This window comes from Asterias rubens, chromosome 1, assembly GCF_902459465.1.
Source record: "Asterias rubens chromosome 1, eAstRub1.3, whole genome shotgun sequence".
In the NCBI taxonomy this organism is placed as follows: Eukaryota; Metazoa; Echinodermata; class Asteroidea; order Forcipulatida; family Asteriidae; genus Asterias; species Asterias rubens.
This window is the reverse complement of record NC_047062.1, coordinates 14421537-14441797: the sequence shown is the minus strand read 5'-3', so window position 1 is coordinate 14441797 and position 20261 is coordinate 14421537. Positions and strand designations below refer to the sequence as shown.

General features: G+C 37.5%; 1 protein-coding gene across 6 annotated transcripts in view; it reads right to left on the bottom strand.

Moving 5' to 3' along the window:
* Positions 1–8112: 8112 nt before the first annotated feature.
* Positions 8113–20261, bottom strand: part of LOC117296996 (transport and Golgi organization protein 1 homolog) — a 43980-nt gene continuing 31831 nt past the window's right edge. For 5 of the 6 annotated variants that reach the window (XM_033780140.1, XM_033780134.1, XM_033780109.1 and 2 more), the window contains 14 exons: positions 20104–20194; positions 19741–19798; positions 19496–19542; positions 18992–19082; positions 18400–18538; positions 17844–17945; positions 17471–17531; positions 17264–17299; positions 16148–16215; positions 15279–15349; positions 14509–14538; positions 12801–13535; positions 12281–12411; positions 8113–10784 (listed from right to left, as the gene is read on the bottom strand). In XM_033780140.1, coding sequence (XP_033636031.1) covers positions 10728–10784; positions 12281–12411; positions 12801–13535; positions 14509–14538; positions 15279–15349; positions 16148–16215; positions 17264–17299; positions 17471–17531; positions 17844–17945; positions 18400–18538; positions 18992–19082; positions 19496–19542; positions 19741–19798; positions 20104–20194 — 1717 coding nt within the window. In that variant the 3' untranslated portion in view covers positions 8113–10727. The remainder of the gene's footprint in view (positions 10785–12280; positions 12412–12800; positions 13536–14508; positions 14539–15278; positions 15350–16147; positions 16216–17263; positions 17300–17470; positions 17532–17843; positions 17946–18399; positions 18539–18991; positions 19083–19495; positions 19543–19740; positions 19799–20103; positions 20195–20261) is intronic. The other variant, XM_033780126.1, reaches the window with a different exon arrangement.

Sequence of the window (20261 nt, the reverse complement as noted above, 5' to 3'; positions counted from 1 at the left end):
TCTTTGTTTGCAAATATACTTTGTTGGGTTGGAGTACGGGGAATCTGTCGTTGCCTTCCACCTCTTTGACCCTGGTTCAAAACCCTCCAGTGGCCATTTAGTGGCTTGAGTTTGCAATCCATGTCTGATAATTGCAGGGGTTTTCCCTTGGATCAGTTAGGTGGGTTTTCCCTCTCACATGTGAAACTTCATTCGCTGTCTTCTCTCCTTGGAATTCTTTGTTACTACAGTACAGTCATTAGGTTAGCTTTCCAGAGAGTCCTTGGCTTTACAACCAGAATTAATCAAATAAATAAATGCAGATCATTCATTCATCCATTGACTCTGAGTTGTGAAAGTTTTCTATAGCTTTTCTGAGAGTCCCTTTTAGCTTCACAAGCAGAAATAATCAAATCAAATTAAGCAGATCCTCTGTCCAATAAGTCTGAGTCAGTGGAAGTTTCCAAGCAGTGGTAATAAAGAGTGTTCATTGGAGCAGGGCTCAATTTCATATAGCATGTAAGCTAAAAAAATAAATTGCTAAGCGACTCAATTTTTACTTAGTCAAATTGTCAAGCAGTATTTTCTGCTCAACATCTTTATGAAATTGGGCCCAGGGTCACAATGCTGATTGAAGAGGTTGTCACAACCTTGCCAGCTACATCATGCTGTATCAACATACTCTGAAAGATATCTTGTAATTTCTATGTCAACAAGACATAGTCCAATTTCACTCTACATGGTTAATGTTTCTGAGTTTTTTTTTAATGTGAAAAGTTGCAACAACACAAGGCCAAAGGGCCACATAACACAAGGTGATGGCTACAAGGAAAAAGACAATTTAAACTTGGATAGATTGCAAGATGGCGGAAAGCAAAATACAGGTAAACTACCTGTATTTTGTTGAGTATAGGGGGTTCCAAAATGTACGGGGGAGGGGGGGGGGAACTATTCAAATAGCTCACAGTATTGGCCTTTAGAACAAGAAGGGGGGAGAGAAGATGAGGCATGCAAAGCAGGTGCTTCAAGTCTAAGGAAGCCTACCTGTACAGTTCTGTTGAATGAAATTGTAGTTCAGATTGCTATCAAGCAGAACTAAAACCACTTTCAGATAGCAGTTTTAACATGCAAAACTGTTTGATTGAACTCCTGGGTGTGTGTGAGCCTAGGGTTTTAACATGCACAACTGTTTGATTGAACTCCTGGGTGTTTTTGAGCCTAGGGTTTTAACATGCAAAACTGTTTGATTGAACTCCTGGGTGTGTGAGCCTAGGGTTTTAACATGCACAACTGTTTGATTGAACTCCTGGGTGTGTGTGAGCCTAGGGTTTTAACATGCAAAACTGTTTGATTGAACTCCTGGGTGTGTGTGAGCCTAGGGATCCATGTGTATTGACCGGCAGAGGACATATTCAAGTAACATTTGTGTACAAAAACAAAAGGGACGTACACCATTAAAAACAAAACATGTCAAAATAATGAAATAATGAAAGAATGAGTTCTCAGGTCGATGTAATGTGTGGGTGGGGGTTGGTGCATATCATATTTCTACACATCGATCAAGGCAGAAATAAACGCTGCGATTGCAATAGAAATGTTAATAAATGGGAAGAGTAATGTGCCGCTAGACACTAACATATTTACTAACCCATACAAACATGGCCGACAAAATCTCTCTTGTCATCCACACTTGTCATGAGTCTGTTCCTCCACTCTAAACTGACTGCTGACCCTGCAGGGGCGAAGTTTCCTTTATGGATGAAGAAAAGAATTCTACTGACATACAGCATTTCTTCATTTTATTTTGATTGCAGTGGAGCCTACATGCTTTCTTGCCTTGAAAAAAAATTGCTCTAGATATTTCTGCTTCGCCAACACAAATTTAAGAAATTATGTTGATGTATATAAACTCTAAGATGATTTGACTTGAAAATCTAGGGCAGGTTTGTCTTCTACCTCGAATGCTCCTTGAGATAACTTCACACACAAAGTTAAGAAAAAATTGGTATCTATATTTTGTTTTGCTTCGGTCTGAAATGACATGACTGCCATGCACTTGATAAAAATTACTGTGTGCAGATCTTTGGCGTTGTGTAATTACAATCAAGATATGTCATCTGCTTTCCGGCTGAAGGTTAATTGAATATAAACGCAGGTGCGACAATGGCATTAATGAATGTAATAGATACCCCAGGCAAGATAGGTGACATTGATTATAAGACCTTATCACAAGGACACTGGTGAGTGGTTGCTAATCAGCCGAGTTAAGTGGAAGTAACAACAGTTTTAGTTAGATTTTAATTATCCTAATTTCCTTCCAAATCTACCCGGAGCAGCAGAGTCAAGACTATGTCCTACCAAACATCACTGTAATGACCAGTGGTGCTTCAAGGGAACTTTGAGATCTTAAGTGGTCAGCTCTTCATAGTACTTTAGTGGTCATCTTTGAATATGTTGAAAGGGCAAGGTAATTTTCATTTTGCAAAGGGCTACTTCCATTTGGAAATCTTAAAGGGCACCAAGGCCAAGATCAGGGGCAACATAGTCACTCTGTGGCCTGCATGTAATGTCAGGCCTGTAGTAGGCTACATTGTACCACAAACAGGTATTATAGGCCCCTAGTACATCAATATACATTGTATTTCACACCACTGTAGGATTAATTTGGTACGTATAATACAGATATTTATGTGACAAATTGAACAGTATTATGGCAAGTCAATGTCAATACAACATTGCCTGCAGGTATAAATACTGTATTGCAAAGAAAGTCAGTGAAAATGTCAACCTTTAGTATAAATAAAAAATAGAACTAAACCAGTCTCCAGATCAATTTAGAATACTGTGGTCTGAGAGTCTATTATTATATACAGCCGGTCTTCCTTCAAAGGGGAATATCAGTAGATCTCATGCACAGCCATGGTGTCATGTCAACATATCAAGTTTAGTTTCATTTACAGTGGTAAATAAATGTATAGGATAGATGAATTATGGATTGAATGACTTCAAGAGACAGCAACCGTGAAGAATAACTCATAATTAGAATGCAAAGACTGCGGAAACAAGCTTTGGACTAGGAAGATTTGGTCTCATGCCGTCAGACAATTATACATCTAATGGTCATTGCAAATTTATGAGTATAGGCTCAAAGCCTATTGAACTCAACATGCATCAAGGGACGGACATATTTAGGTAAACCTTTTTCCTATTCAAACAAAAACTCAACTCTGCCTGATTCAAATCAAGAAACGATAAAGGAAATCTGGACTCCTTGAGATAGACATAAATTTGGAAGACATGAAATATAGAGGAGGACAAATAGTGCACACTTGAAAGTAAGATTAAGGTAGACCAATTGCTTGGTGGCTCTGTCTGTCAAACATTAAGTCAGTGTTATTTGTGGGTTGTTTTAAGAACTCTTTCTAAAAAACATCCTACCTCTGAGTTTCTGTATCTTTGTTCAATTGGCCTCATCTTTACTTGATGTATACACTTTGCAACATCAAAACAATTGGTTTGAATCGGTACTGTCATGCCTGAATCATCCTTAATCATGGTGCGGGTACAAATGAAAAACATATACAAAAAAAAAATAACAAAAAAATAGTTCAAGGCCCGGAACAGGTAATTATATTTTTTCACATATAATTTGTTTAAGTATACAGCAGAAAAATGAAATTTTGCAGTGGAAAACATGGGTTTTTAGTTTTTTTTCTTACACCGGATGAAAGAAACTGATAGTTTAACATAATGTGAGCATTTTATTCAATTGACAGGATGTAGCCTGAGAAGAAAAAAACATTAATCACCCATAATAATTATTAGATTAACAAGCGGGGTTTAATTGGCAGAAAGGAGTTTGCGGAGGAGGGTTGTAAGCTTCAAATAAACCATCAAAAAATGCCGGACACTGTTTATCATGGTGGAATTAATTTTTAATTAAATTTAATTTTCATTAAGTCTGGTTGTGAAGCCAAGAACTCTCATAACTTAATTCACTGTACCAGCCAAGAACCCAATGGAGAGAGGACAAGGAAGGACTCTCATAACTTAATTCACTGTACCAGCCAAGAACCCAATGGAGAGAAGACAAGGAAGGAAGTCTCCATTTTAGATGTGGGTAGAAAACCCCAGAGAAGTATTGCAGGCGAAAACCCATGCAGTCTGGTATGGACTGATAGAAGCCCAATCCCAGGTGTACTGGAGGTGGAAGCAGGGGAAAATATCACTGAGCCAATCCAAGCTCTTCAATGCAAGAAGCAACAACTTGTACACAATTCTGCAACTACTGATTGACAGCACAAACTTTTTCTACCAGTGAAGGTTATACAGTCAAAATGCCATCTCACATATCATACCCTACTCATTTTTGCTTAGCGGCTTATTATTTAAAGAAATACTTTCTAAAATTTGGCCCTAGCTGCTCTGTGGCATTTGACCCTAAAGTTATCATTTTTTTAAACCTAGAAATCATGTAGTATAATTGAAATATGATGATGGAGTGACGTAGCACTGAGTCAATGCCACCATCTGTACTATGACAAACTCAAACCTAATTCTGATGGAGCCTGTAAGAACTTGGCAGCTTAAGTTCCCTTGGCACATACTCAGAATACCAAATCTGTAGAATTATAAACTACACCACCCTATGTGAAAGGCAACTCAATTATTTCTGACATTTGTTTATCTATCACCTGCTTGCTGGACATTATGACAACATGCTGTGATGAGTAGATTCAAATTGGAACAATCGCTTGCCAAAGATCACAGTAGTATTGCCTGCTCAACAACCGAAGGATGATGATGATGGGGTATCAAGATTTAATACAAGCTTGTATTTGACCAACATGAGTTATGTCAGATCATGAGAAAGGACCCTCTAGGGTCAGAGTCACCAAGAGGAACAGAAACTTTAAAAAGCCATGACAGTAACCAATTTATCATAAACTCTTTGTTTTGTTATAGTTTATGGAATTTATCCTGCACCCATACTATCATTATTGAAACATGATTCAATATGCCCTATACTCTCAGCAGCTGGCTGCAAGTTTTGGGGAAGGTTTAGAAGGCAAATACACTCTGGGTATCAACGGCATACACATGATTGTTTAGATTATGTTAAACAAAAATAATGTTTTTAACTTGGTGGGTGTACACCATGAACCACAGAGGTCCAAGAACTAAACATTGAGGGACTGAGAAATCATAAACAACCTGAATCGGTGATGAAGCACCAATCGAACACATTGAGGATATTCACCCTCCAAATATGAATGGCACAATTTACAGAGGTATATGCCAATGATATCAAGGAGGCTAATAAGCAGAGTAAAGACGAGCAAGCAGATTCACAGGGGTCACGTAGCCATCATCCATAATGCATGAGATATCATTTTGCACGCATGAAAGAGCGACTGATGATGTCTCTGGGCTGGTAATTTGTTTGAAATTCACCAGAAAGGCCATCGTCAGCAATGATGTGGATTGTAGGGTAGGGGCTGTCAGTGTGGATCCAGGTCTCAATTAAATTTCAACACTTGCTTTTTGTTATGGAGGGAGGTAAGGCCTCCATTGGTAAAATCTTAGGTATTGTGCATGTTGTGTAATGCACAAGAAAATGACCCAGTATTCTGTGTTTTGTAGTCTTCTTATAACTATTGTACTGGTTGTTATTGTTGATCCTTAGATTTGCAATTTGTGCGGTTTGTTACTGTTTCTCTTTTAAATGTTTGCGGGTGGCTTATAAAATAAAATGAAATGAAAATGACAGCAATGCATTATTATAAATGTACCCACTGTATATCTTTATTTTTCCATTGGACTTTTTTGTTTGTCTACCATATATCTGTGTGGCACCTGTCCAATCTGTATAGTCCAACAAAGAGAATAACAGAAAGCTCATATTCCAGTCCATACCCCCACCGAGTAAGTGCTAAAAAATATAATACCTCTTTATTGTATTTTGTTATGAATTTAGAAAGCGTTGTTAACAATACATTGTGGCAATGCAATTTGACTGTCATTTCATGTCACAGTTTACCATGATGCAATTATTTGCTAACACAGCGATACATTATCCAGAAGTGACACTTGACAATACAAATTGCCAGGTTAAGTGCCTTCGTGTGTTTGTCAGTGTGTGTTAAATGATCTACATTAATAGGCAATTATTTAAGAGAGATTCAAAGGAGAGTGGATTGGATGGTTAGCTTTTTAATGGTTAGCATTCAGAGCAAGGGGCTCAGTGTTTTGGCTGTGTGTATTTGTTGATAGGGCCATATACATAGTCCACGGCTTCATGTATTAAGGATTGTTTGGTTGTTTGTTTGTTTGTTTGTTTGAATGATCTTCCCATTAAGGGAACTCGGCAAACTCCCACAAGGGGATATAAAAGCCAAGCTGGCAACAGCCAATCTCTCTCATTAACATTGGTTTAACGTCTACGATTATGAATTACACAAATCAAGAAATTGAGATTCAGTTACTAGACGACGATATTTATTCTAGTCATTGTGAAATCAGCGGTTAGCTGGGGGATTCGAACCCACAACCTTGTGATTGCAAGTCCTGCAGTCTAACCACTTGACCACGGTGACCTTTCAGAGTTACCCAAGTACATTTCCGGTTTTTATTTTTAACGTCTTCTTAATTTAGCTCTCCATGCGCATATCCTGTTTTTTTTCATGAGATTTGTTTAGTTGCCACCAGCGCAGTTTGTTATGTTTGACCGCAGTTGGCAGGATTGGGTTGTGTACAAATTAGAATTTAAAAAACACCTTATTTAGTACTATCTTTAAAAAATGTGTACATTGTATTCTCCTTATTTTACACAAGGAAGACAAATTTCATGTTTTCATCATGATGATAAATAATTTGAATCTTTATCTTTAAATTTTACTTAAGATGAGTATATATGCCTACAACTCAATTCAATGACTTTTAGTTGGAATGAAATACAGTTCATGACTTATTAATGATTCCTGGTTCATGGAGGAGGGTGGCCAAGTTGGACTATCATGGAAAATGGAAATGTGACATTCAAAACACCTTTGGTTGACACCTATTGGACTTGAGATGTTTTTATCTTTCTCTCAACTTAACTCTTGCTCATCTCAAATGACCGACATTTATCATTGACGATTGTGAAACTTGTTCATCCTAGTTCTTTATTGACACCTGGTAAGGTTTTGTGTGATTAAGTTTCCTTTTGCTAAAGTACTTTCTTTTTCTCAGAGTGACAGGTGTTTTTTCAAAAACCTGAGAATTAAATTCCTTACAGGCATTGTGATAGATTATTAAGACTATGGCATGTCCTATTAGAATGATTGATGTTGCCTTCATCCATTAGCTTATATCCCCTTCCTGATTAAGAATTCTGTTCCATCACTGTTAAATGTGATACAATCAAAAGGCAGAAATAATTAACGGAACTCAGTACGCAGTGTTTCAATAGTTTGGGTATTTTTTAATCAGACTAATTCTCAGCTGTTAGTCCAGACAGTCTGTGTCAAAGAATTTAAATCCACAACCCATTATTTGAGGACAACTTGTTGCATTGTATGTTTAAAATGAAAACAAAAAGTTGACTACATAACTCTGAACATGCAAATAATATAAATCTGTTTATGTACATGGTAAAAGCCATTCACTTAGCTCTGTTACTTCTTGGTTTTTCTAACTACGAAAAGTAAATGACTTTCAGCTTTCAATAACAATAGATACTTTGATAATTGTATGTTGTACACGTACCATGAATCAAATTCTTAAAGGTATTATTAGGGATTGGTAAGGATTATATCGTTGTTTAAAGACACTCGACACTATTGTCAAAAGACCAGTCTTCTCACCTGGTGTACCTCAACATATGCGTAAAATTAAAAAACTGTGAAAATTTGAGCTCAATTGGTCGTTGAAGTTGCGAGATAATAATGAAAGAAGAAAAAACCTTGTCGCATGAAGTTGTGTGCTTTCAGATGCTTGATTTTTAGAAATTCTAAATCTGAGGTATCGAAATCAAATTCGCGGAAATTGCTTCTTTCTCGAAAACTACGTCACTTCAGAGGGAGCCGTTTCTAACAATGTTTTATACTATCAACCTCTCCCCTTTACTCATTACCAAGTATGGTTTTATGCTAATAATTATTTTGCGTAATTACTAATAGTGTCCAGTGCCTTTAACTTTACTCTGAAAGCTTACTGATTATGAAGTCCATATACTAGCACCATTTTCCCCCATTAAATATTTCCCCTCCAAAGTGGGGTCAATATTCAAGAAATATCTAAAAACCTAACAAAATGCAATAGCTGATTTCCGTTGTTGAAACCAAAATTAATGCCATTGGTTTACATGCTGAAAAATGTGCATGGTTTTCACTTTTTTTTCTTCTATGGGCACACACAATGAATTAACCACAGGTTTTTTCAACAGTGTACATTTATCCGTCAGCTCTATCAATCCAGGGTCGATTTCACAAACAGTAAAGACTAATTTTCGTCCTAACTTAGGATTAGCCATATTTTAAAATCTCCTAGGACTAGTCCTAGGTTAAGACTTGTCCTAACTCTTTGTGAAATAGACCCCCGTATAATACCTTTAATTATGTGTAACTTTAATGCTGAATGTTTGGTAGCAGTAACTATCTTTTCTGGGCATGCCCAGCAGAAACTGCTGATGTATTTTATTGCACTTTTTAAAGCTGGTGAATTTACAAAACAAGATGGTAAATAATAACACCAAAAATAACAACAGCAACAGACCAAAAACAATAAACAACAATATCACAATGAAAATGTCTGACAATGCCTTAAGAAGAACAACCAGCATTTGGAAGCAGAGACCATTTTCTTTGATGAATTTTATAAAATATCTACAAGGTAAACACAAAAATGGGTTTATTCAAACCCAAGAAAAAAACCTTCTGTAAAGAAGCATTGACTCTATTTCAGGGGCTAGGGGACTGTCAATAGTCTAAAATAGCATGCATCTACTTCATAAATCATAAATTAATTTTCATATTCTAAATCCTAATAGTTCAATCACAAGGTTTAAAAAAACTTTGTCCACCAATTGTAATTTGGACTTAAATTTCCATAATATTAAAATGGTACCAATCAATATGCCACTTCATTCAAGAAGTAACAACAAAATCAATCATTAAATCATCCTAAAAAAAGAACAAATAATTTAACGGCAATGAATTTAAAACCAAAATCATTGTTTACAGTATGTCATCAAACAATCTCTACCCCATTATCTCATTAACCTTATTTTGGCAGCTACGCACAATATTTGACAAGGAACTATTTCATAAGCCTCAGATGAATTTTACAAATATGACATATCCGAGAAAAGAACACGCCTCATGCATCTGTGACCAAGTAACTTGCAGACAGTTAGTTACCCAATCCATAGAGAAAGCATGTATGCAAAAAATTTAGTTTTTGAAAAAAAGAGACCCCCCCCCCTGCCAAAAAAAAGTGCCCAAAGCAGTAAAGCACACCCATTACAAATAAAAACAACAATAACAACAATAACAACACATTTACAGACTAAGACTGACTTTTGGGCTGGAAGCATGTAATGATGAGCCACATCAATATTTAATTGGGCACTGTCGTCAGGCTTGTGGCTGTACATGATGGAATTAACTGCTGTTCAGACAGGCACTCTAGTGTCGCGCCAAACCAAATGATACGTCTGAAACAGTTATGAGCAACTGGGAGTGCTGGTAGTTGAAAGATCGACTGTTGTAGTCATTCGGAACAATTCTGGAGCATCTTGGTTTCGGATGTCCACCGTGTCATGAGCCGAACCCAATTGTTATGTTAAGTTTGTCGGTCTGAAACCCAAAGTTATTTTGGTCAATCTAAGGTCGCTCCTAATCTTTTTTAGTTTGTCACCTGTCTGAACCGTTTGTCACCCACTTCACTGCAGGCGCCGCGCGTGTGCTGGCCATCACTATAGTGAAGGTCAGTGAGCCTGTGGGCGCAGTTACTCGATTAGAGATCATTATGCCATGTACAGCAACAGGCCCTCAATGATCATGAAGACTTGCCCTTTAAGGTCTGCGAGGTTATCATGAAAACTGAGGGTTCCGGAAAGAGCGCCTGATTAAATAACAAACACTTCCATCAAAGAGCTCTCATCACTGTTTCGGACAATCTCATCAGAACAAAAAACCTTTCGGTGGTTCTTACAAATCTTTCTGGACTGGGTTTCCATCATGCTGAGATTCAACTTCCAACACAAACACACTATTTTAAAACATGTGTAGCCAAATGAAAGTAATACTATTGTAATGGAAGCACTTGGATCCTCATTTCACAATAGTAACAATCATCATTACAATCTGCTTTATTCTGGGGGGGGGGGAAAAACAACTTCAGAAATGTTTCTGTTCATAATTCTTAATGACGCGGTATTAGCAAGTACAAAAGTTGTGCACACAAATTATCATGCAGAAAGCACACTGTCAAAAATCTGCATTTTAAAAAACAGAACATACCCAAATAAAGATGTATAAAAAATGATGGACCATAAATATCCGCAACTATTGACCTTGTGGATTCAGCAATGCAAAGTCAGAATACTACACAACATTTTAAAAACATTTCTGCATTGATAGTGAAGGACTTCAGGGATGTAAGTACATTGCGCCAAATAAATCTTCATTCACTCACAAAAGGTTATAATTTAGTTTTCTCCAAGTTGGTAGGTGTTTGGTATTATCTGCTAGACGCTAAGTACTTCATGGTCCTTGAGCTGGTCTAGAACCGGGTCTTGTTTGTGGTGTGGAAGGCGTCCCCTGAAAAAAACAAAATAAATTCACCCATTTAAAATAAATCTTTTCCCAAAAAAAAAACATTTACTGGGAAAGAATCTAAATTATGTGATAAAAACATTTTAAAATGAGCAATAACAAACAGAAATTTTGAAAATGCAGTTTGGAATTAACATGATCTTAAATGTTCAAATGCAATTCATGAATATGGAGAAACTAAGTAATTACGATAAATAACCCTAATAATTACCAAATGCATAATTACAATTAAACAGTTATTAAACAATATCATTAGTAATAATGACAATTGTATTCATAATTTAGGAAATGCTTTCCAAGTCCAATAGGCATTACTAACGCCGCACAATTAAAATAATTCACAGGTTGTTAACAAATACTGATATAGAGGCCCCTAAAACTGTCATAAAACAATCACAAACAAGTGCTGGCAGTACCCCCTGGCACTTATTCTAAACGGTAAATTTGTAAAGAAAAAAACCCACATACATTCTTCAAATGCAGTTTAAAATGGAACAGTTCAACAGCACAGGCAGACATTGGATACCAGTAGATATCAAGAATGTACATGAAATTAGTAACTGACATGAATAAAACACAGAGCTAAAACAGATGCAATTGGAAAAAAAAAAATACCAGTAGATATCATGCTTTTCAGCGCTCTGTTTACATTCCCATACAGGCAAAATGAAAAGCTGCATATACTAGGCTAGACGCTTCACAACGTACATTCAATGACATACTCCAGTATGGAATTACTTATTATTTCAGTTAGAAAATGTGACAGGCCCAGTAGCCTCTAATAATTATTCATGACATCGACACAATGAATGGAACGAAAAATTTCTAGACACATGATCTAGATCCAGCACCATGAATGAATTTATTGCCATAACCCGCAATACGGGTAATCAACAAAATAGTGAAACCTAATTTTTTTTCTTGGTGTGTATGTTATCAGTGAGACAACAGTTAAGAAGTAGGGAGAGTTATCAATCCATTCAGATATTGAATCAGTACATTCAGATGTTAAGAGTAGAAAATCGTGGTGTAAAAACTGTTTTCGATGACAACCTGTACATATCAATGCAACAGTTTTTTTTTCTTTTCTACCATGCAAGTTACTGTAAACTTAAAAAGACAGGCAGACCTATAAGGTTTACACAATATTTGTTACATCCTCAAAAAGGTTTCACCAACAGCTGAAAAAACATTCACTCTGAAAAAACATTCACTCCCGACCAGGAGTCAATTTCAAAAAGAGTTGGAACTAGTCCTAGGAGATATTTGTGAAATCCACTCCTCAAATTTCTTCTTTGAAAATGTTGAAAGAGCAAGGCCTTTTTTAGTTTGCAAAGGGCACTTCCATTGGAAAATCTTTAAGTCAATGGGAAACTTTTGAAGGGCACCAAGGCAAAGACCAGGAACAACGGAGGCCATGACCCGAGTGTTATTCCAGGCCTGTAACCAGGAGTGTACTAAGTGTTGTGTTTTGGACTCACCTCCAGCGGAGTTGATGTTCTTCTTTGGGGTCCAGTGGGAGTCCCAAATGGAGGGCCACTCGGTGGGAATCTTCCAGAGGGTGAAGGACCTGTTTGGGGCGGAAAGGGACCACGACTGTTGGGTCGGATACCTGGTTAGGATAAAAGATTTTTGCAGATGAGTCAAAAGCCTCAAGGAAGTTGATATCAACTCAATGAATGGTTTCATTTGTAGTCTGTCGGGCAGGAATAACCATTCATATTTCAAGCAAATATATTTCTGGTATATTTATTATCAACACATTCAAATTAAAACAGGTGTCCCAAAGGCCAAAATCGATTCAATGTAAAAAGTTAAAGATAAAAAAAAAAGTATTCAATATTACAAAGTTACAATTACAAAAATCAAATAAACCCAAGAGCCAAATGCGACTGAGATACAAATTCGATAATAGACTGATGCAATTGGGAGCTTTAAACTGAAACTATGCATTACGTAATATATTAAAGAATGTCTATCTGATTCATCAATAACACTTACCAGGATTTTGGGGGCCTGGTGCAGGTCCTGGTCTACCAATTGGGGGAGGAGGTTCCCTTCTATCCATGGGTGGGGGCCCCATATCATTTGGAAATGGCCCTGGACCATGCATTGGACCACCAGGTGGAGGAGGGCCCATTGGCCCAAAGTCCATTCCTGGGGGTGGAGGTCCGTACCCACGAGGCGGTCCAAACTCATGGTCGCCCATCGGTGGCCCAAAGTCCCGGTCATCAGGTACGGGGCCTCGATGGTCGAAATCATCCGGATGAGGGGGAAAGTCTCTTGGTGGGAATGGATGCCTCAGAGGAGGGGGTGGTCCATTAAATGGGGGCGGACCGTGGGGACCAAAGTCCATATCAGGAGGTGGGGGACCATGCGGGTCAAATCCAAAATCAGGAGGGGGTCCGTCCGGGCTGTAGTCCCTCATATCATGGGGGTAGTCATCCATGTCATGCATAGGGGGACCTCTGGAGTGACGCCCAGGAGGGGGTAACCTCCCCATTGGGGGGTAGTCCATATCACGACGCATGTGAGGAGGGGGAGGGCCATCGTCGGGGAATGAGGGTGGGCCGGAGTCCCTGCCGGATCTTGATGAACGTCGATAGTCATTGTCTACTGGGGGTGATGGGGGATGGTCGCCTGGGTATATGGGACGCCCTGGGGACAAGGCTCGGGATTGATCTAGGCGTGGTGGTGAAGGGGTATCGGCTAGAAGGCTGTTTCTGCTGGGTGCTCCTATAATACAAATACAAGGTATTAAACATTCAGTTGTTATTAAATTATGCATTGAATCCCATGATTCTTTGTCATTTAGCCTTCGAGAAAGACTCTGCTAGGGTCGAACTATTTTTTGCATTTATACTCTCGGTCCATTTGGTTGGTAAGTTGTTTGCAACAGCTAATTCTATTTTCGAATCCCACGAGACTCTAACTTTTAAAGTGATCAAAACTATATGTCAATCAAAATAATCCAAAGGAAATATATTTTATTTTAAAACAGACCTGTTAATTTGTTCATAAATAATAAAACCTATAACTTATAATTATTATTAGTGAGCAGACACAGGAAGTAGGCTAAGCCATTTCTGAGCTATATAGCGCAAACAGCACCCAAATCGGCAAAGAAAATCAGCACAAAGTAATCATGGTTAATAAAATTTGAAGGGATCCTTTAACAGATGCATTGTGCAACATAAAGTTTGGTTGAATGCAAATAAATGGAAACCATGACAAAGGCCTGGAATTTCATCTTTGAGAGGGCAAGTCCATTTTGCAAAGGGAAGAAAAATATTGCTTAACAGATACCGGTCACAAATTGTACTTGTGACAAGGTAGTTTGGCTGGTAACCTTGTTCTGGTTAAGTGTGTTTTTTGTTATGCTCGGCTACTTTTTGTGTGGTGGTACCTCAGCATTCTCAGAGTGCTATTTTTATGAATCAACTTTGTGGGTTCAGCTTCCCGTCGTATTTGCATGGATTAAGATAAACAGGGCTCAATTTCATAGAGCTGCTTTTAACCAGACAATATTGCTTAACAAATTTCTGCAATGCAGAAATGCGCAGGATACCAGTCACAAATTGAACATTTGAAATGGTAGTTTGGCTGGTAACCTTATTATGTTAAGTATAATTATGCAGTGCTTAGCTGCTTTTTGTGCTTAAGCAGCTCTATGAGATTGGGCCCAGGTCTTTAGCAGTGTTTGACATACCTAGCTTAGTAGGCGGCGGAGACCCTTCACCTGTATATCAATGATAATTAGTGACCAATAAGCACCCATAGATTAAATAGAAAATGTTAGATATCAGTGCAGACTGCAGTTAAGTTTGCAGTTATCAGACTAATTGTTAATGAGAAAAAGCAATGAACTGGAGTGGTCTAAGGAATAAATGTAACAGACTTTGCCCATTAATTATGCAAATTGCACATAGTGCAAATGCACTGACGCCAGTGACTAGAAAAAATGAGGGAACATCATAGTTTTTCTGTGTGTCAGCCCAGTGAACAACTATACAACAATTGCCAACCAAAAAGTGTCTATGAGCATGCGTGAATGTAATTAGCACATTCCAAGGGGAAAGCAATTCAACGAATGATTGTGTTGTATGTTATTTTAACCAAGGAAACAATAATACATCTAGGTTTTAAAAGAGAAAGCACGGCTCTGAATGAATATGTGAGGCTGTAGAAAATATTCCATTTTTGAAAATGAAACATTATTGATCACTACAATTTGCTGAAATCATGTTGAGCACCATAAACTGAGAACTTCCCTAACCCTGGTTAATATTCTACAAGAAACTAGCAATTAAAAACAGCAGCAGTAAATAATTAGTTAATAGCTGAACATAATAAGCGAGTGAGATCCATAGGTTGAAGTACTCTTAATTTCCAATGTTGTACCGTCCACATCTATATTGTATTTAAAAACTACTCTACACCTACACAAAAAGGAATAAGTTAAACTGGTGATAGACTTACGTCCAGATGGGGATGGTTTGAACAACGGAGCTGCTTCTGTTTTTGCTCGTCGACCTTCAAGTTCTGTCAGCCTGAGTAACAATAACATCAAAATCAATTATTACAAGTGTGTTCATTTTCATCCATAAACATGACAGTTAAATTCAATTTGATTCTTACGTTATTCAACCTATTCGTTTCAAGTAATAAACCACAAGGGAAAGTGACTGGACATATATAAACCAATTATGGGTTGAACAAAATAAAATTGACTAGAGTGTGATTTGGACATGCAACTTCTCCGTTTAAATGAAGGTGCTCTACCAACATAGCTATCTAGCCAATATCATATTCAATTTCCTGATGTAAAATATGTGTACATTAAATAACATTTTACCACAAACGAGTATACTTATTTTGCAACTACAAACAAGGGATTGTTAAATATAATCATGTTTCTCACACATACACAATAATAAATACAAGAAATGGTAATAAACAACATAGCTTATACTGAATTACCTAAACAAAATTAGTTATTTGCACAAGAGTATACAAATGCGGATGACTTAAAAAATACAAATTATTGTCAATACAACAAAATAGAAAAGATTAACAATCAGAAGATGCAAACTATACATGGAAGCTAGCATAGAACAAAAATCACACAAAAAATAAGGCATTTCCAACTGTCTATCAATGGCGCCCACTTGGGTTAGCTCTCAAATTGGAACCACACACAAAATACGTGTGTAACACAGCATTCCAAATGGTGCAAACATTGCTCAGTATTTTGTAATTGGGTTTAAACTCATCAAACTATTGGACAAAAGCAGAAAATGTTGTCACAAATCAGACAAGACAATTATTTGAGATAAGTAGTAACTGACCTGTGCCTAAGATTGGCAGCCTCTCGTTTAGCTTCTTGTAATTCCCTCTCAGCATTACGAACAGACATCTACAAATCGAAAAAGAACACCACGATAAATATATAAAAAGTTAAAGACTTCATGTCGGCTGCATCCTCAGAAACTGCACCCTCGTCTCTCAGCTAGTCCTGAATGCCCTTTAGCCTCCTGCCCTCTGTCCCTTCCAAATCCCTCATACCTCACATTCTGTGAATTCATTTCAAACTTCATCTTCTTCCTAAATCAAGCTTTCCCTTCAGCCTATTTGCCCCAAATAACCGCCAACTTGTTTCTTTCTCCACCTTCCATGTATTTATTAAAGACAGTGGACACTATTGGTAATTGTCAAAGACCAGTCTTCTCACTTGGTGTATCCCAACATATGCATCAAATAACAAACCTGTGAACATTTAGGCTCAATTGGTCATCTAAGTTGCAAGAGAATAACAAAAGAAAAACACCTTTGCTGCACAAATTAGTGTGCTTTTAGATGCTTTAGGCCCGAGTGTTTTATGATTTGAGTGAGAAACTACCTCTTTTTTCAAAAACTCCGTTACTTCAGAGGGGGACATTCCTAAAAATGTTTTCATACTATCAACAGCTCCCCTTAGCTCGTTACCAAGTAAGTTTCTAACAACTGTTTTGAGTAATAACCAAAGGTGTCCATTGCCGTTAAAGGCAGTGGACACTATTGGTAATTGTCAAATACTAGCCTTCACAGTTGGTGTATCTCAACATATGCATAAAATAATAAACCTGTGAAAATTTGAGCTCAATCAGTCGTTGAAGTTCCGAGATAATAATGAAAGAAAAAGCACCCTTGTCACACGAAATTGTGTGCTTTCAGATGCTTGAATTCGAGACCTCAAATTCTAAACTTGAGGTCTCGAAATCAAATTCGTGGAAAATTACTTCTTTCTCGAAAACTACGTCACTTCAGAGGGAGTCGTTTCTCACAATGTTTTATACAATCAACCTATCCCCATTACTCGTTACCAAGTGAGGTTTTATGCTGATACTTATTTTGAGTAATTACCAATAGTGTCCACTGCCTTTAAGACAATCCTTTGCTCTAAGCGACAAACATCTTGAACTTACCCAGCTATCATGAGCTTTCTTCTCATGGGCAGCAACCTGTTTGGAAATAAGAATACAACCATCAGACTAAATGCAATTGAAATTTCACATCATACTTTGTGAGAACAAGACATAACAACAACAGACTACAGTGGTTCAGACCTAAACAGACAATAACATTGTTCAAGATTTCAACCATAAATTGTAATAACTGTTTCATTTTCTTACTTGATTTCTGTAATTCCTCTCGGCCTTCACCAATTCCTCCTTCAAATCTTTGATCTGTGTCCTGTAAACAAGTAACACAAACTATATTTAAAACCTACCAAGAGGTAAATAGATCCCTAACAAACCAACATTAGCAAAGTAACATAATTACAGGAGAATCAATTTAACTTTTTTAAAGGATGAGTGAAAAGGAAGGCAGAAGAAATCTCTCTAAGCTTGAGTATCATACTTTGAGCTTCCACAATCAGGATTGAGAGTAATCGGTCACGAAAGCTCTGAAACTAGGATGCAATTTTAAGGAGATATGTTGAAATGGTGTGACATGGTGCAAGGAGTCAACTGTAGGATCCGTCCTAACTGAAGCTGTACCCACCTGTAGTTGGTGACTTCCACTTCAGCAGTAGCCGCTTTCTCATCGGCGTTCTCTAGCTTAGAATCACTGTGAAGACGTAGCGCCTCTTCACGACCAAGTTTCCTAAAAAAGAACAAGTATTATACACATCAATTTCACAACCTGTGACAACACAGAGAACTCAAAGACAGGACAAGTGTTCACTTATGAAAACAGTCTTTAAGTTTTTGTTTTAAATTAACTTAAAACCACTCGATGTTTGAGGCCTAATAAATTGTGCCATATTTTTCCTCATTAAAAAAAAAAAACAATTCCAGGGGTTATGAGGGAAAAAATGGCAGAGGGAAAGAATGGCACGGCAAGAGCCATCAACCTTGAAAACGAGGTTGTGATCAAGTAGGATTTGATACTTTGCACGGTGGAAGTATAAAACAGAGGTTTGCGTTAAAACACAGTTTGAATATCTCTTTTATTGAGAATTGTTGGCTCTGAAAAGAACTGGTGGTCAAAAACTAAACCCTTCAATCAGTATGCTCTGATCCTCTTCAGGAGAAAGGTTGTGCCTGACAATACTGACCTCTGCAAGTCAACCTCTTTGTTCTTGAAGTACTCAGTCATGACATCTAGTTTGGTCAGGGCTTCGTCAAGGCTGCTCTTAGCCTTCTTGTAATTGGCCTTGGCTGTGTCAACCTCCTGCTGCTGGGCTCCAACTTTGGCTGCAAGTGAATGAATGAGAAACCCCAGGATTACTCTAGAGAGAAGGCATTCATTCAATCATGTAAAGCCAAACATTTGCATGTCAAGAATCAATGGTGTTTTAGAGGCCAACAGCTGTGACTTGGTCCCATTCAGCCAAGAAAAGCAGGCCACGGCACCCACAGCAATTGCTGTGATGCCCTGTGCTTTTGCTGTGGTGCCCTGTGCTTTTGCTGTGGTGCCCTTTGCAAAGTTCCAATACAAATTAGAGGTGCCTCTTACCAGGAGAACATTGATGTGCCCCTTCAAGAAGGAAATTCAAATCCTGACAATGGTCACAGAATAAATTTATAGGTTTTTAAACTACATTGGCATCAAACAATCAATCGTTAAACAAAATGACAAACCAGTGCATATAATAACAGTCACAGTCCTGCTGGAATGGAGAAACATTTCAACATCTTCCTTCTTACCTTCCAGTTCTCGTCTGCCTTTGACTTCCGCCTCATACTTTGCCTCCAGCTCAGTCTTCTCTCCTTCAACAAGAGATAATTTAGCGCTCACCTAAAACCAAGAATCAATTAACATCATGAGCTCATTGTTCAGCTATCTTGGTTTACTTATCGATGTATTTTAAGCAACCCAACTGGTGCTAGAAGTATGTACAGCTATATGAGTTGTTGCAAATGAAACTTTTTGTGAAACTCATGAAGCAGGGAAAAGCTTAAGAGACCCCCTGCAGTTGTTATGTCTTTCACAGGTAAGTTAATCATATTTCAAACTAAGTCAAAACAGTCAACTGATATCAATCACCCGATCTACAAAGCCTCAATTGTTTTATTTTGCAGCCATCTTGATTTACTTCTCAATGTATTTTAAGAACCCAATTTACGTTGGCAGTATGTACAGCTGCATAAGTTGTTGAAAATTTGTTTTTACAAAAAAAATACAATGTTTATGTATACATGGATACTTACTCTGGTTACATCCATAAGCTGCTGAACTTTGCCCTCTTTATCATTCTCTGCACACACAAAAAAAAAGCAAATACAGATGAATAAAATGGTAGAGACAATCACAGAGTCTTATACTGTTTTAATAATTTTATGGATCATGGCAATATTCATAAGCAAGTATGTCGATGCAAACATAGAGCAAAATCTTGGTAATTTGTTAAATTGCCAGACGTAGCTGGTTCTTGACCTTTGACCCATGACCTTACCTAGTTCATCATCATCAGCATCGAGTCCTTTCAGCTGGAGTAGACAATCCTTCAATACCTGAAAATGGGCAAATCAAACCATATTAATTCATATCGATTTACTTCATAAAAGACAACAAGAAAGAACAAGAGAAAAGGTAACTGCTTGCCGTAAAATTATGAATAGAATGTGGTAGAAAAGAGTTTAAATATCTATTGGTTCTGCACTTTAGACTTCTCAGCCTCCTACCAGACCTCATCTCCTCATAGAACTTCTGTATTGGATGTGTTTCATTAATTAAAAGTAACAAACGTTTCCAAGGTTTTCTACTTTTCTCTTAACACATGGTTGTTTGCCCGAATAAATATTATTATTATAATTACTTCAATCTCGTTATCTTTGTAGGTGACAGATTCTTCAAGATCCTTCTTCTCATCATGTAAGAGTTCCACTTGTTCGTTCATCTCAGACACTCTGCAAAAACAAGCATGAAAAAAGCATTTAAGAATCTCCAAATATCTGACAAAATATTGTGAACAAC